Source organism: Rutidosis leptorrhynchoides, chromosome 1 (genome assembly GCF_046630445.1).
Source record: "Rutidosis leptorrhynchoides isolate AG116_Rl617_1_P2 chromosome 1, CSIRO_AGI_Rlap_v1, whole genome shotgun sequence".
Taxonomy (NCBI): Eukaryota; Viridiplantae; Streptophyta; class Magnoliopsida; order Asterales; family Asteraceae; genus Rutidosis; species Rutidosis leptorrhynchoides.
The window spans coordinates 17,766,764-17,782,403 of record NC_092333.1 but is presented as its reverse complement, the minus strand read 5'-3'; the positions used below and the strand labels follow the sequence as shown (position 1 = coordinate 17,782,403).

Genomic DNA, 15,640 nt, shown 5'->3' with positions numbered 1-15,640 from the left:
TCTTAATGACTTAATGAATGTAGTCAAACTTTTAAAGAATGTGCCGGATACTTTTATATACATGTGATTCTTTCAAAAGTATATTAACACTCGAACTATCACAGTACATATTATAGAAGATTAAATGTTGTGTACTACTCTGAGTATAACAACGAACTTCCTTACCCAGACAGCTTTCTGAGTAGCTTCTCAGTCAACAATGTATTCTGTTTTTGTTGTAGATTGTTCAATAGTGCTCTGCCTAGAGCTCTTCCAATCAAATGTCTTGCCCATCATGACAAAGAAACAACGTGACTGGATCGAAAATCATCTTGATCAGTTTGGAAACTAGAATAAGTATAAAACTTAATACTTAACTCTTTTTCCAAACCACCGTAAACCAAGAACATATCATTAGTACTATGCAAATACTAAAGAATATTTTTAACAACAATCCAATGTACTTCACCCGGATTATGTTGACAATGACTCGTCAAACTCAAAACTAACGAAACATCGAGTATAGTACATATCATGGCATACATAATGGATCATATAGCCGAAGCATATGTGATACATTTCATTTGTCTCATCTCATCTACTGTGATAGGACTTTTGAGACTTTCTCAAGGTTATGCCCTTTTGCATTGGCAAAGCTCCATGCTTGGAGTTTTGCATGCTAAATCTCTGCAAGATAATGTATGTACTTTGATTCAAACCAATAAGCCAATTGGATCTATTGTATAGATCCTCATTCTAATAATATAAGTAGCTTCATCAAGATCCTTTATGGAAATACATTTTCCAAGCCAAGACTTGACATCTTGCAAGTTGGAATGTTATTTCTAATAAGTAATATGTCATCAACATATAAGATCAAGAAGACTACTCTGCTCCCACTAGCTCTAATGTAAACTCAGAGCTTATCTTGGTTTTGAGAATTGATTTTCTCATTAAACTTAAGATTCTAGCTCCTGGATGCTTGCTTTTATCCATAAATGGATTTTAGAAGCTTGCATACTTTATTAGGATGCTTAGGATTCATAAACCCTTCCGGCTGAACCATATATACGTCTTCGCTTAGGTCGCCTTTTAGGAAAGCGGTTTTGACATCCATTAGCCATATTTTATTATCATGAAAAGTAACCATGGCAATAAGTATCCTAATTGTTTTAGGGCTCACGACTGGTGAAAAACTTTCATCATAACCTTTTGTCACCAATAGAGCTTTAAAAGTGTTTACATTACCGTCCATATAAGTCTTCCTTTGAAGACCCATTTTTACCTCATTGTCTTACAATTGGGTAGAAGATCAATCAAGTCTCATACTTGATTATCCTTCATGGACTGCATATCTGTATTCATAGAATCTAGTCATTTTCAGATTCAGAATCTGATATGGCCTCACACAGCTAGAGGGTTCATCATAATCCCTTAGTTGAGGTTTATCTGAATTAATCAGATAATTAAACCTCATAAGCCGATGAGCTCTACTAGATCTATAAAGTGCAGGTGTAACACGTTCTGGCTTACCAACAGTGTGCTCAGTTTCAACGTGTGGATTGCTAGTGCTTATTGAAGGTATGTTACTTTAAAGTACTTGAATTTCTTCAAGATCTACTTTACTCCCACTGACTTCTTGTAAGAGAAGATCTCTTTCTAGGAATTCAGCAGACCGAGCAGAAAACACGTTGTCTTCAGCTTGGTAGTAAAAGTAGTAACCTGTTGTTTCCTTTATGTATCGTACAAAGTAACATTGGATAGTTCTGGGTACTAATTTGTTTGAAGTGTCATGCTTCACATACGCTTCACAACCCCAGAATTTGAGATAAGACAACTTGGGATTCTTCCCATGCCATAACTCATATGGTGTCTTTTCTACCTTCATAGTTGGAATCACATTGAGTATGCCTGCAGCAGACTCTCATACATATCCCTAAAAGACGGTAGTAGAGAAATCAGACTCATCATAAATCAAACTATATCAAGTAAAGTTGATTCCTCTTACTCAGACACACCATCGTGTTGTGGTGTGTAAGGTAGAGTGAACCATGAGACAATCCCACAATTCTTTAGGTGGTCCAAAAACTCTTGACTCATAAACTCACTTACTCCATCGGAGCGAAGTGCTTTAATGGTCTTTCCAAGCTGATTATCTACTTCATTTTGGAATACTTTTGAATGGTAAAATAGTTGTATGTTTATGTTTCAGCAAGTGAACATAATCATAGCTACTATACTCATCAGTAAATGTAATGAAGTAAAATTAACTAAATCTATACATTGTTCTTAAAGGGCTACATACAACAGTATGTATTAGTCCTAAAAGATCTTTAGCTCTTTTACCTAAATCGGAGAAAGAAGCATTTGTCATCTTTTCACATAAACATGACTCGCATACATCAAATGACTCAGAGCCAATTGATTCCAAAAGTCCATTAGACTGGAGTTTTGAAATGCATTGTTTGTTTATATGACTCATATGACAATGTCATAGATAGGTCTTATTCAAGTCTTGCTTGAAGACTTTGGCGATGTAGGTATACACAGAATTCTCATTTGAAATTACACTATGCATATCAATTTCAAAAATACCATCACGTGGATAGGTATTAAGATAAATATATTATCCTTAGAAACTGAAATATCTAAGTGTATAAATGCAAGTTCAAAACTAGCATCTTTCAAACTATGTCGCTCGCAGTATTGAGAGCATAATGCTATTGTTCCAACAAAACAATAAGACCACTTAGAGAAGTAAGTTCAGAGGTACCAATAGCTTTAACAAAAGCTTGATCCCCCTTGCCTACTTGCAAATCCAGTGTGCCTTTCTTTAGTCTATTACTTCTTCTCATTCCCTTCATATTGTTACAGGTGTGAAGGCCACAACCAGTTAACAAAGATATAGGAATCACTAGAAGAAGTATATAACTATTTATGGAATATACCTGATTTGCTAGTCTCACCAGCGTTGCCTTTTCTCAGCTCAGATTGGAAGATAGGACAACTTCCTTCTCCAATTGCCAACCTTTCCACAATGGAAACATTCGGCGTCTTTTGTTGGGCTTTCCTTCTTGGAAGGTGGAATATTTTTCCTAGCAAATGATTTGTCATTTTCCTTCCACAAAATATTCGGCTTATTCTTTTTCACCCTTCAATCATATTTCTTCCTGATCATCGAACAACATCCGATAGAAATTTTGCTGAGCAGCAGCAACTGCCACAACAGGAAGTATGAATAAGGGTTCTAAATTTTGTTCAACTTCCATGTATGCTTGAGAACAATTCTCAGGTTGTAGTGTCAGTCTAGGAAGTTTGAACATTGAGTTTATCCTTCTCCAACAAAGAAGGAAGTGTGTTTTGGTTTACGTCTTGATTATTTGACATCTACAATAGATATAAGATTCAATTTAGTATTTTCGATATTGAGCTTTAATAAATTAACTACCCAAGTTTTTATAATATTATAAAAAAAACAATTAATTTACGAAAGCCTAAGATCCACATAGAGGTTCCATAGCCACATCTGTTGATCAGCTAGCAGTTATGGAGTCTATTGGTAGGTAACGGGTACCAATTGCATTACAAGTGCAACTCTTAGATCTTTATGAGACCTTGAGATATGTGTAGTTCAACAAACCACTATTATCTACTAACATGTTTGTCTCATCCTTGCCTCGAACTCAGGTCTCACCGTGAATACGATTAAGTCGTCCAATTTGAAAACAGTGGAAATTCACGCTAGTCTCACTAGATCGAAAAATCCACCTCGTGGCTATAATTCAGCCTAGTCTCACTAGATCAGAAAAATAACGAGGAGTGTTTGCAAGCTCATTGGATGGCATGACTTAAATTTGACGGGTATTTTGTAAAAAGTTTGTGTCAACGAATAATGCATGCACACAAGATTCGCTACACTACTAGTTAAAAAAACATTTTAACCAATTGTATATGTCGATTATGTTTGTGATCTAATTTGTTATTTAATTTATAGGATATAAAAATAACAAATACACAAACGTGTATCGTTTTAAAACAGTTTTAAAAGATGTCGTCCATATATTTTATTTGACTTTCAAAATCATTTATCATTAAACTCGTTAGAGTTTAACTTATTTTAAAATCATCAATTTTAATCTTTGAAACTCGTTTAGAGTTTTAGTTAATGTTTTCATCAAAAAACATATATATATAATTTGAGTCTCAAAATTATTTAACTTTAAACTCGTTAGAATTTAACCTTTTAAAATCATCAATTTTAATATTTGAAACTCGTTACCGGTTTTATTTAATGTTTTCATCAAAAACATTTAGCATATATTATAATCAACCATTAAATATAAATGCGTAAAATAAAACACAACCATGCATCACACACACATAGCCTAGCCCAAAAAATCCTATGTTTAATCCCATGAGCCGACATGGGATCAAGAGGTCAAACTAAGGGTAATATCGTAGCTCCCACTTAATTCAAGAATCAAGTGAAAACTTGACAAACGCCATCGTTGTCAACTTGACCTGTTCGCCACCTTCTAAGTCAAACTTCGTGTTGCATCTTTATCTTCAATTTTCATCTTGTTACATTTATTTAAATTTGAAAATACAACTAAACTAGTACTTTTACAAATTAAAATAAACTGAAATACAATACTATGAAAATGAAAAATAAATACAATACAACTTTGGCTTCAAAATGGCCTTTCTAATAAAATAAATAATCAACATGATATAATATTGCCGTAATCAACAATCACAACAATCACATAGGTCGGGGCATTACGGGCTATGTATGCAATCACAATTTTAATAACTACATTATTAAAACCTATATATGGCTTGTCCATGGTTACAATGCATGTGTATAACCATGGAATATAACAATCAACAATTATAATAAATATTCAAGCCATAACAATTAAATCTACAATTTAAAATAGTGATATTCTTTCAATCATATTTGTGCGTCATGAGGTTAAGTCTAAATCAACCGCGTTGACTTTAAAAACCAAAAAGGTTTCGACTTTTACCAATTCACCACAAAGCTAAATTTAAAGAAAATCACGCGACAATTAAGATGGTGTAAAAGCGGCTCGGATACCACTGTTGGAAAATCGTGTGTACTTTTACCAAAACAGATTAACGCAGCGGATAGTTAAAATAATAATCTTTTATTATTTTATGAACAAAATTTAACAAGATTAAATTTTCACTTATTTAATGAAACATGCACATGATTAACGATCCCAAAAATCCAGTTACACCATAATAATTGTCAAGAATATAAATCATAAGATGAGTAAACGATATACCTTTCTTGAAGAAACTGATTGAAGGAGAGAAACCTTTCTTGAAGAACCTGATTGAAGGAGAGAAACCTACGATCAAAAATATGACCGTCTCTTTGGATAGTCCACACTACACTTCAAACAACGTCAATGGATGCTAGTCCAAACCCAAGTAATAATCAATCAACCTTTGATTAATATTATGAACCCAAAATATGTAATATGTGTTTTTCCTTTTAGTTCATCGAAAGCATTAGAATGATTCAAAAATTACTTCGTAATATGATACACATATATGAATATATAATATATCCCATTTGTTTGGTAGCATAAAGTAAATCAAAAGAAATCAAGATTCGTTTGTTTGATAGAAAAAGCAAATCAAAAGAAATCAAGATCATTTTCAAATACAATGCTATATTTTAAAAAGTCGTATTTCTCAAATACTTTAGGGGTAGTTTATGAAACTTATAATTAATAATTTCTATCATGTCACTTTCATGTGAATAGTAAATTAATTAATTTCATTTCATTTACTATTCACATGAATAGTAAATGAATTAATTTCGATTTACTATTTTGTTACTTGAGTAATATATATACATCATATATATATTTTATTTGACGTCTCGGTGTATATGTGTGTGACCCCGAAGGCTCAAATGAGGTTGGCCATATAGTTATATGTTGTACCTTGCACATTAATCCTACATAAGGGACTTAAATATCTTTCTCTAACCGATGTGAGACGAGGTATTACAATGACCATATATATTACATTCATTAGACGGTCGAGAATCAGTTAATTCAACGAGCAAGGTCAAAAGTTGATTAGTCTCAAAAAGACCTGGGTCCATTTCATCTTCTCTGCTTCCAACTCCAATCTCCATCTTTGAAATTATCCACAACCGAGCAGTCTTTGACCAATTCATCAAAAGTAGAAAAGACAAGGAAAGCATTTTTTAAGGAGCGATGAATTGAGCCAAGAATGCTTCCAAACTTGACAGTGCACTATATGATAACTAAAATAGTGTTAACTTTCAAAATGTTCGATGTAATGAAATATAATAAAGGAGTAGTTGGACCTAGTAAAAAGATGAAAATACTCATTGAAATATAAAATTGGAGTGAACAGTAATAATATGGTTTCTATTGATATATATATATATATATATATATATATATATATATATATATATATATATATATATATATATATATATATATAAATAAAATAAAGATGCACTTGGTGAATTTTATTTCATAGCGTTATAGATAATGATGAGGATAGATAATAATGGACAAAGAATAGATGAATAATTTAAAACTAAACTGAAATATTCCATATATTTTTTTTTCGAACCGCGATATTGGCATCACCTAAAGGGGACTTAACTACTTTTGCAATCATATGTCACTCACACACGTTAGGAGGAAACTTAATTCGCGACAAAGTTAGCAGTACAATAGAAGGTTAGGAAATCCTTACACTAGAGTATGAGGTCGGATTACTCATCATTCCCGGATAAACCAAAAAGGAAAAACCTTACAATTTTTTTATTATATGAGGCTACCAACAATTAGATGTTCAACTGATGCCAACACGATAATGCCATCCCTATCCACTTCAGCATGTAGTTTTTGACTTTACCTTGTACGTTTTCACTTTTTATTTAGGGATCATTTCTGTGATCTGTAAGCAGTATGCATGACAATTTGGGTCATGTATAACCATATATATTGTTTGATGCTAACAATGATATGACAACAATGTAATGATAACGCAGTATACAAAACTAACTACTGTTTGCTTGTACAACCAAGTAACTGAGTAAGAGGGTTGGTTCATTTTTTCCCTCCTTGGGTTTGAATCATATATCCGAAGTTGATTTTTATTTAAACAACAATTAGATCACTTTAAATGTTGAAAATTAACGATGATTTCACGAAGAAGGGCAAACAAAAAATAATACAAACACAAAGTAGTTCAATAAGCACAAATGTCTCCAAGAATCATACTAGTGTTATTCACTCAAAATCAAAACACAAAACACAATAAAACACAATGACATCCGTTTAGGAAAACCAAGTCGGTTCGATTTCCTCCTTGTAGAAACCAAACCTAAAATACAGAAAAACTTGCCTTCTTATATTCTTTTTCCGAGTTTTAACAACCAATGATAAAATCGAGCGTTATGGGAATCCTACATTAGTAATGGATATTTAATATAGGACTTATCTTTTTTATTCTGAATTTATCTCTGTTTCCATTTGCCTCTGTTTAAGGAGTGTCTGATTCTTCTATATCTTCAAGAAATAAACCAAATTTCCGATTAAGTGAAAAGAAACAACAATTTTACTTACTAAGCTGAAAAAAGAGATCATTAAGTAGTAAGTAATAAGTTTGATCTGAAAAGACGCAACACATTATTGCACCACAAGCATAATACATCGTCACCTACAATGGACGCTCAAACTGGAATAGTACTCAGAATCAAGACTATTGAGCATCCGGGGCAAGCTGACCCGACAATCTAACTTTTTTTTAATGCAACTATACTTGGGTTTAATGTAATAAAATGTGAAAATAACGACCCAAATAGCATTAACATATAACGCTTCAAATAAACAAAACAGCATACAAAAGCTTCAATCTTGTGTAATATAATGTGTAAATGATACGACCCAAATTAGCATTAACAGGTATAAATAAAGGCTGCAAAAAAACAAAACAACATTCAAAAACTTCAAACTCGTTAAACATTCTAACCAATTATGCAAATTGGTTCATTTCGATGCTACAAAAGTACACATCAAAACCTCATTATTATTATTATTACAAAACACGCAAAATCACTTAAAAAAAAAACTCACATAACAACATAAAACGAGTCATTGATTGATGATTCAAAGGGCTTTAAGCATATCATCAGCACCACTAGAAGTAAACGCCCCACCTTCTTCTAAATTCAACACTTTAACAACTCCATCTTCAACAAGCATTGCATACCTTCTTGATCGAACCCCTAATCCAACCGGTTTATCGCTCAAATCCAATTCACACCCAATCAATTTTGTAAACTCACCATTTCCATCACTCAAAAGCAACACATCCCCATTTTCATCAATATTCAAATCTTTACCCCACGCTTTCATTACAAAAGCATCGTTTACCGAAATACACGCGATCGTATCAACGCCTTTCGATTTCAACTCACCGGCTTTTTCGACGAAACCAGGGAGGTGTTTTTGGGAGCAAGTGGGGGTAAAGGCCCCTGGGACGGCGAAAAGGATTGATTTTTTGTTGTGGGTTAGGGTTGAGATTGTGGTGGTTTGGAGTTCGTTGTTGGAATCGAAGTAGGATAAAGTGGCGTCGGGGAGTTTGTCGCCGACGGAGATTGTGGCGGTGATTTTGGTGGAGAATTTGATTGGGCGGTGGGGTTTGGTGAAGGGGGAGAAGGAGAGACGGTGGTTGGCGGCGGAGGTGAGGTGGGATTTGGTGGCGGAAGTAAGGAGTCTGGTGAAATTGAAGGAGGATGTTACGGCGGTTGCCATTTTTCAGGGGTTTTTGGGTGGTTGATCTCGACGGATTAAACGAGGGTTAGATGAAATGAAACGTTTTATGAGATGCGTTTTATTTTTATGACAAACTAAAAATAAATAGAGTTTGGTGGAGATAAATATGAGGGGTTGATTATGTAGTAAGATTAATGATCAGGGTGTAAGATTTCAACTTTGATTTTTTCATATATTTGGTCATTTGGATGACAGGTGTATGAAAGTTTACAAGAACTTAATTAAACTTATGTTTTAAAAAGCTAAAAAACTATAATATCATTGTTTGGTTGATAAAATCTTTATATCTTGTAATTTACAAGAACTTAAATTTATGTTACTAAAAGCTAAAACTAAAACTAATATCATTGTTTGGTTGATACAATTTTTAGATCTAATAAAATAAATAGACTTTCAAAAATAAATTAGTTGAATTAACTTATAAAAATTCATAGTTTATGAAATATGAAGCTATATAATCACCTACTAGTGAAATGACTCGTGGAATCACGAGGTTGTTTAAACGACCCGTAGAATCACGAATTCCGACTAAGAAACTTCTCGTTGTTTTTACAAACATATTGATGTACTTAATTTAGTCAGGATAAATAAACTACATTTATTTTCTCACCATTCTCTTCCAATTTTCATTACAATTATTATTTTCTTTGGCGTAAAAGCCTACATTACAATATTTTATTGAGACATGTATTTCGCATAAATATGTAACGTAATTAATTTCGTAAAGGGAATCTGTATTTGAATAATAATAATATAATAATTATAGTTATGGTTATAATTATAATTATAATAATAAAGTTTGCTTATAAATGAAGTATTTATATTTTTAATAATAATTATTAGTAATAACAAATACCTCTTGAAATTATTTAAAAAATTAAAATAAAATTATTATATAAAGGTTATACAATATGCTTCAAAGTTTGTACATATGTTCGTAAGGTGTTTTCTAAAAGATTGTACAATTTGTTACAAAGTTTGTACATATAATTATAAGAGTGTATTATCATAAAGTTGTACATGATCCTTTAAATTTTGTACATATGGTCATGAGGTGTTTTATTATAAGAGTGTACATAATGTTATAAATATTGTACATATGATTATAGAGGTGTTTTATCATAAGCTTGTACAGAATGCTTCATGTATTATACAATTGACATGTTAATATTAATATTAAATACAATTAATTATTTTAATAACATAATCATGTGGGTCTTAAGATTTTTTTCTTTATTTTTGAATTTTGTTCAAGTTTGAATAATCATTATTTATAACATCATCGTTATAGAGATTTATTAGATATATATAAATAGATAGATTTTTAGTAAATAATTATATTTTAATTTTAAATTAATTAAAATTAATGACATCATTCATATTTTTATAAATGGCAAGTTTTAGTAAAATGAAGAGTTAAATTGTGAAATGATGACATCATCATTTTAAAGATTTAATAGAACTTATAGATAGTATTATGTTTCAGCTATTTTGTCAAAAGCTTGTATTAAATAATAAGTTTCTAGTTTCAAAAAATAAGATTTAACTAGCATCTTCAAATTCAACTCTAGCTACTTTGATCAAATATCCTAATAGAGTATTGAGCTTATGATTTTAATCAGCTCAAAGTCTAAGCTTTATTTGATATGTGATTTAAAGCAAAACTTATTAAAATCATAAATTCTTAAAAATAAGTTTCTCAAAATAACTTCGAATGCAAAAAAACTAAATACATTATCAAAGTAGTAACTTTGAAATGCCTTTATGTCCGACCAAGTTGAAACGCCTTTTCGGGTAAAAATTATCTCGAGTATTTATGAGGCGGGGGCGGGTTTTTTTAGACTAAGATTCTCAAACAAAATAATGGTGTTTCAACTTTGTGAGACATAATCAAGTCTGATGGAGACATTAACAATTCAACATTTACTTGCTCTTTCTATCGCAAGAGTGCTTTAAGAATGTCGGAATACAAAATTTGTAAGTGATTGCTCGATGGAAAATACATGTCTACGATGTAACATCCCGCCTTTTTCCGTTTACTTTTCCGTTTAACTATTTAAGTTCTGTTATATGTTTATAACACATCCCGTTAATATGCGTTGAATTATCTCGTTTAGGTAATTCCCGCACCCGGTTTAAAGTTGAGGGACCAAACTTGCCAAGGGTTGAAACATTTGACTAGGTCAAAGAGTCAACCCCTTTTCATCCATTCATTTCACCTCCTCTTCCTCTTTTTACTACTTTCAAATCCTCTCAACATTCAAACACAAATTCATCATCTAAATCCGGAATAAGGAGCTAGCAACAAAACAAAATACATATTCGTGATCCTCTCTTCATCCTCTTCGATTTGATACCAACTTCATCACTTTTGGGTAACATTTCTAAAACACTAGATTTCTTTAAATTCGTGTTCTTGACTTAAAAGTATGTTAATTAGTGTCTATGGCTCATTGTGATGTCGTGTATGTAATTTGTATGCTCGATTTGTTGTTTTTGGTGTAACTAGTTCATTATGAAAATTGCTTGCTAAATCCTTGATTTTGGATGATCAAATGTTGTTAGATTGTTAAAGTGCATGTTTTAAAAGTGTTACTAGCATCATTAGCTTCATGTTGATGTATAGGTTGATTAAAGAAACTTCATTAACATGATTATTGTTTTTGCGATGCTTGACTAGGGTTTGATAAGCTTTATATGAACTTTGATGCACCAAATGCTATGAAATATTGTAGATAAGAGTTTTGTTGTAATGTGTGTTTGATTACCTTCGAAACCGCATATCATACATGTAAATTGGTTTCCCGAATCATGAAATGCGTTTTAGAACTTGAAACTTTGATTATGAATGCTTAATACGGTTTTTGGTTGTTGTAAGTGTTGAATTGCTTGATGAAATGTGTCTAGGTGTTTTCCTCGTCAAATTACCTTTCCGATGATATATGATACATGTTCTAAGTGTTTGCGGGTCATGAAATGTGTTGGTTTGTGTTTTAGTTCGTGCACTTAGGAAATACAGCAAACAGGGCCTGGAAACCGATCAGGACGCCGTCCAGAAACTGGGGACGCCGTCCCACCTTTTGAACCTGGACGCCGTCTAGGATATCAGGACGCCGTCCCACCCTTCATTTTGGGACGCCGTCTAGCCATTTGGGACGCCGTCCCATTGTACTAAAACTGGCTGTTTGGGTTGTCATTTGACGAAAAATGTTTCGGATGTTCTAGACCTCCAATTCACTTGCAACTTGTTTTAACATGCTTATATATGAATAACTAGCATAAAAAATTTGTCCGAGACCCGACCCGAACATGTTGACTTTTCCGTTGACTTTGACCCGACCAAGTTTGACTTTTTGTCAAACTTAACCAAATACTTATGCAACCTTTCTAACATGATTATTTACTTGTAACTTGCATGAAACTTGACTAGTTGATTCACATGTTAATATAATCGAGTCGTAACGAGCCATAGGACTAATTGAACATCTTTGACCCTTCGTGACTATCGTTATTGATACAACCTATTTGTTTAGGTCAAGACTAGCATTGTTCTTTGCACACGTTACTTGTCGAAGTACTTTTTGGTTCGTGCATACAAGGTGAGATCATAGTCCCACTTTTACTCTTTTTGAACTTACTTTTGGGATGAGAAAACATAAACGTTCTTTTAAACTACGTGAACACAAGTACAGGGAAAACAAACATTCTACATACGAGTTTGAACACAAATCCTCAATTCGATTATCATTAGTTACATCAGATGGTTTAAGCGAGAACTTATGTTATATGGCCATATGGGTTTGACAAACCCTCACTTCGGACGGTTCGCTACCGTCTACGGGTGAAATATATTTTCGGGAAACAGTGTATGTTCTAACACTATTATTACGGGGTTCAACGGACGGAATGTTAAGCTTTGATAATTGAGTGCTCGTGAATATTAACTTTTAGAATGTACTATGACTTTATCGATGTTGCAAATCTTGTGGTTCAACTTACTTTTACTCACTTACTTATTTAAACCTATGATTTCACCAACGTTTTCGTTGACAGATTCTCTATGTTTTTCTCAGGTCCTTGAACTTAGGTGATATATGCTTCCGCTCATACTTTTTGATACTTGCATTGGATGTCGAGTATACTTGCATACGTGGAGCGTCTTTTTGACTACTTTTAATCGTGTCGCACGTGTTTCATACAAACTTTAAACATTGTTATGTACTTGTTATGGAAACTACTTTTGTAAACTTTGAAACACCCTTATTTATGAAATGAATGCGACGTACTTTTCGGTCAAACTTTGTTATAAAGACTTACGACCATGTAATGGGACCATACGTAGATGACGCCGTCATTTGACGATTTGTCGGGGTCGCTACAAGTGGTATCAGAGCTTTGGTTGTAGGGATTTAGAGTTCATTGGTGTCAACCCCGAGTCATAGGGTACATTGGTGAGTCTAGACTACAACCGGCATATAGACTTGACATAGGAATTACTTGACAAATTGTGCATTTATACTCTAACTCTTCTACTCATATCTACTCTTATTCTATCTAAATCTTGCGTTATATAATTTAATTGACACGCCACCTTGACTATATGATGTAATGTCGAATGCACATATGAATTAGGGTAATATAATTCCCGGAAATTATATTACGGTGACTCATATGAACATACCGACATTATGACATAAAGAATTTAAGGCGAGTCAAGGATAATTTTCTCTTTATCTTTATTCCATATCGCGGTTAATATTATTTAGAATACTAACCAACGGTATTCTTTTGTTTTGAAGGAACAATGGCTCCTCGCCGTGTACGACGCAATGAAACTCCCGAACAAGCCTTACAACGCATGATAGCCACCGCCGTGGATGCGGCCATGGCCGGTCACTCGTCTAACAACAACAATAACACCAACCACAACAACAATAACCAAGGAGCCGGTAACTCTAGCGAAGGGTGCTCCTACAAAGCTTTCATGGGGTGCAAACCTCACACTTATGATGGAACCGGGGGACCGGTTGTGCTTACTCGTTGGTTTGAACAAACCGAGGCCGTCTTTAGCATAAGCGGTTGTCGAGATCAAGACAAGGTCAAATACTCCACCCACACTTTCTCCGGAATTGCTCTAACATGGTGGAACACCTATGTTCAATCGGTGGGTACCGATGAAGCTCATGCCCTCTCTTGGGCCGATCTAAGGGAAAAGATGATTGTTGAATATTTTCCGCGCGAAGAAACCCGAAAGCTTGAGGAAGAACTAAGAGCTTTGAAAGCGGTCGGAAACGATCTTAAAGCTTATAATCAACGCTTCGCCAAACTATCCTTGATGTGTCCTAATCTTGTTAACCCCGAATCTCAAAGGATTGAGCTCTACATGCTCGGTCTTCCAAAAAGCATCAAACAAGGGGTGATGTCATCCAAACCCACTACTCATCAAGCCGCTATGAACATGGCTCGCCAACTAATTGAAACGGTTGACGAAATCGTAGTGCCGGCTCCTAAGGCCGAGGACAAGTCGGGTGGCAACAAAAGGAAATGGGAAGCCACTCCATCAACCAACTACAACAACAACACCTTCACCAAAAAGCCTTTCAACAATGACGGCAAGAAGGGTTATGTCGGAAACTTACCTTTTTGCAACAAATGCCACAAGCATCATCACGGCGAATGTAACAAGCTAGTTTGTCACCGTTGCCAAGGTGTTGGTCATAGGGCCAACAATTGCACAAGCGCCGCCCCCGTTGCTCGAAAGGGGCCCAATCCTCCAAAAACGGCCACTTGTTACGAATGTGGCCAAACGGGCCATTATAAGAACGAATGCCCAAAAAAGAAAGCCAACCCCAACAACCGAGGCCGAGCCTTTAACATCAACACCGAGGAAGCCCGAGATGACAATGAACTAGTCACGGGTACGTTTCTTCTCAACAACTCTTATGTTACTTGCTTATTCGATTCGGGTGCCGATAAATGTTTTGTGTCTAAGACTTTGGCTCCTACCCTTTGCACTCCACCACACCCTTTAGATACTACTTATTCCATCGAAGTGGCCGACGGAAAACTCTTAAGTGCTGACACATATTACCGGGGGTGTACTTTGAACATTTTGGGTAAGGAATTTGAAATTGACTTGATACCCATGGAATTAGGGAGTTTTGATGTAATAATCGGTATGAATTGGATGGTCAAAAATAAATCTCACATTCTTTGCGATCTTCACGCAATCCGAATTCCTATCGAGAATGGTGAACCATTGATTGTCTATGGCGACAAAAATTGCACCGGACTCAATCTCGTTTCGTGCCTTAAAGTTCGAAAGCTACTTCGCAAGGGTTGTTTCGCGATTCTTGCTCACGTTAAGAAAGTCGAGGCCGACGAAAAGCGCATCGAAGATGTGCCAATTGTTAGTGACTTTTCCGATGTATTTCCCGACGAATTACCGGGTCTTCCACCTCATCGACCGGTTGAATTTCAAATCGATCTTATTCCAGGAGCCGCACCCGTAGCGCGTGCACCGTATAGACTCGCTCCATCCGAATTACAAGAATTACAAAGTCAAATCCAAGAGTTACTTGACCGTGGTTTCATTCAACCTAGCCATTCACCATGGGGCGCTCCTATTTTATTCGTCAAGAAGAAAGACGGATCCCTACGAATGTGCATTGATTATCGTGAACTAAACAAATTAACGGTTAAGAACCGATATCCCCTTCCTCGCATCGATGATCTCTTTGATCAACTACAAGGTTCTCGTGTATATTCAAAAATCGATCTCCGTTCGGGTTATCATC

The 15,640-nt window shown here is 34.5% G+C and overlaps 1 protein-coding gene across 1 annotated transcript; it reads right to left on the bottom strand.

The window, feature by feature from the left end:
* Nucleotides 1-7,981: 7,981 nt before the first annotated feature.
* On the bottom strand, nucleotides 7,982-8,901 carry LOC139857172 (peroxiredoxin-2B-like). Its single transcript, XM_071845908.1, has one exon. It carries the CDS (start codon nucleotides 8,820-8,822, stop codon nucleotides 8,175-8,177), a length of 648 nt encoding a protein of 215 aa, XP_071702009.1. The 5' UTR covers nucleotides 8,823-8,901; the 3' UTR covers nucleotides 7,982-8,174.
* Between the last annotated feature and the right edge of the window lie 6,739 nt (nucleotides 8,902-15,640).

Bases quoted from the DNA above. Each gene is read 5' to 3' on its own strand.
- LOC139857172 (XM_071845908.1), bottom strand. From the start codon at position 8,822: ATGGCAACCGCCGTAACATCCTCCTTCAATTTCACCAGACTCCTTACT.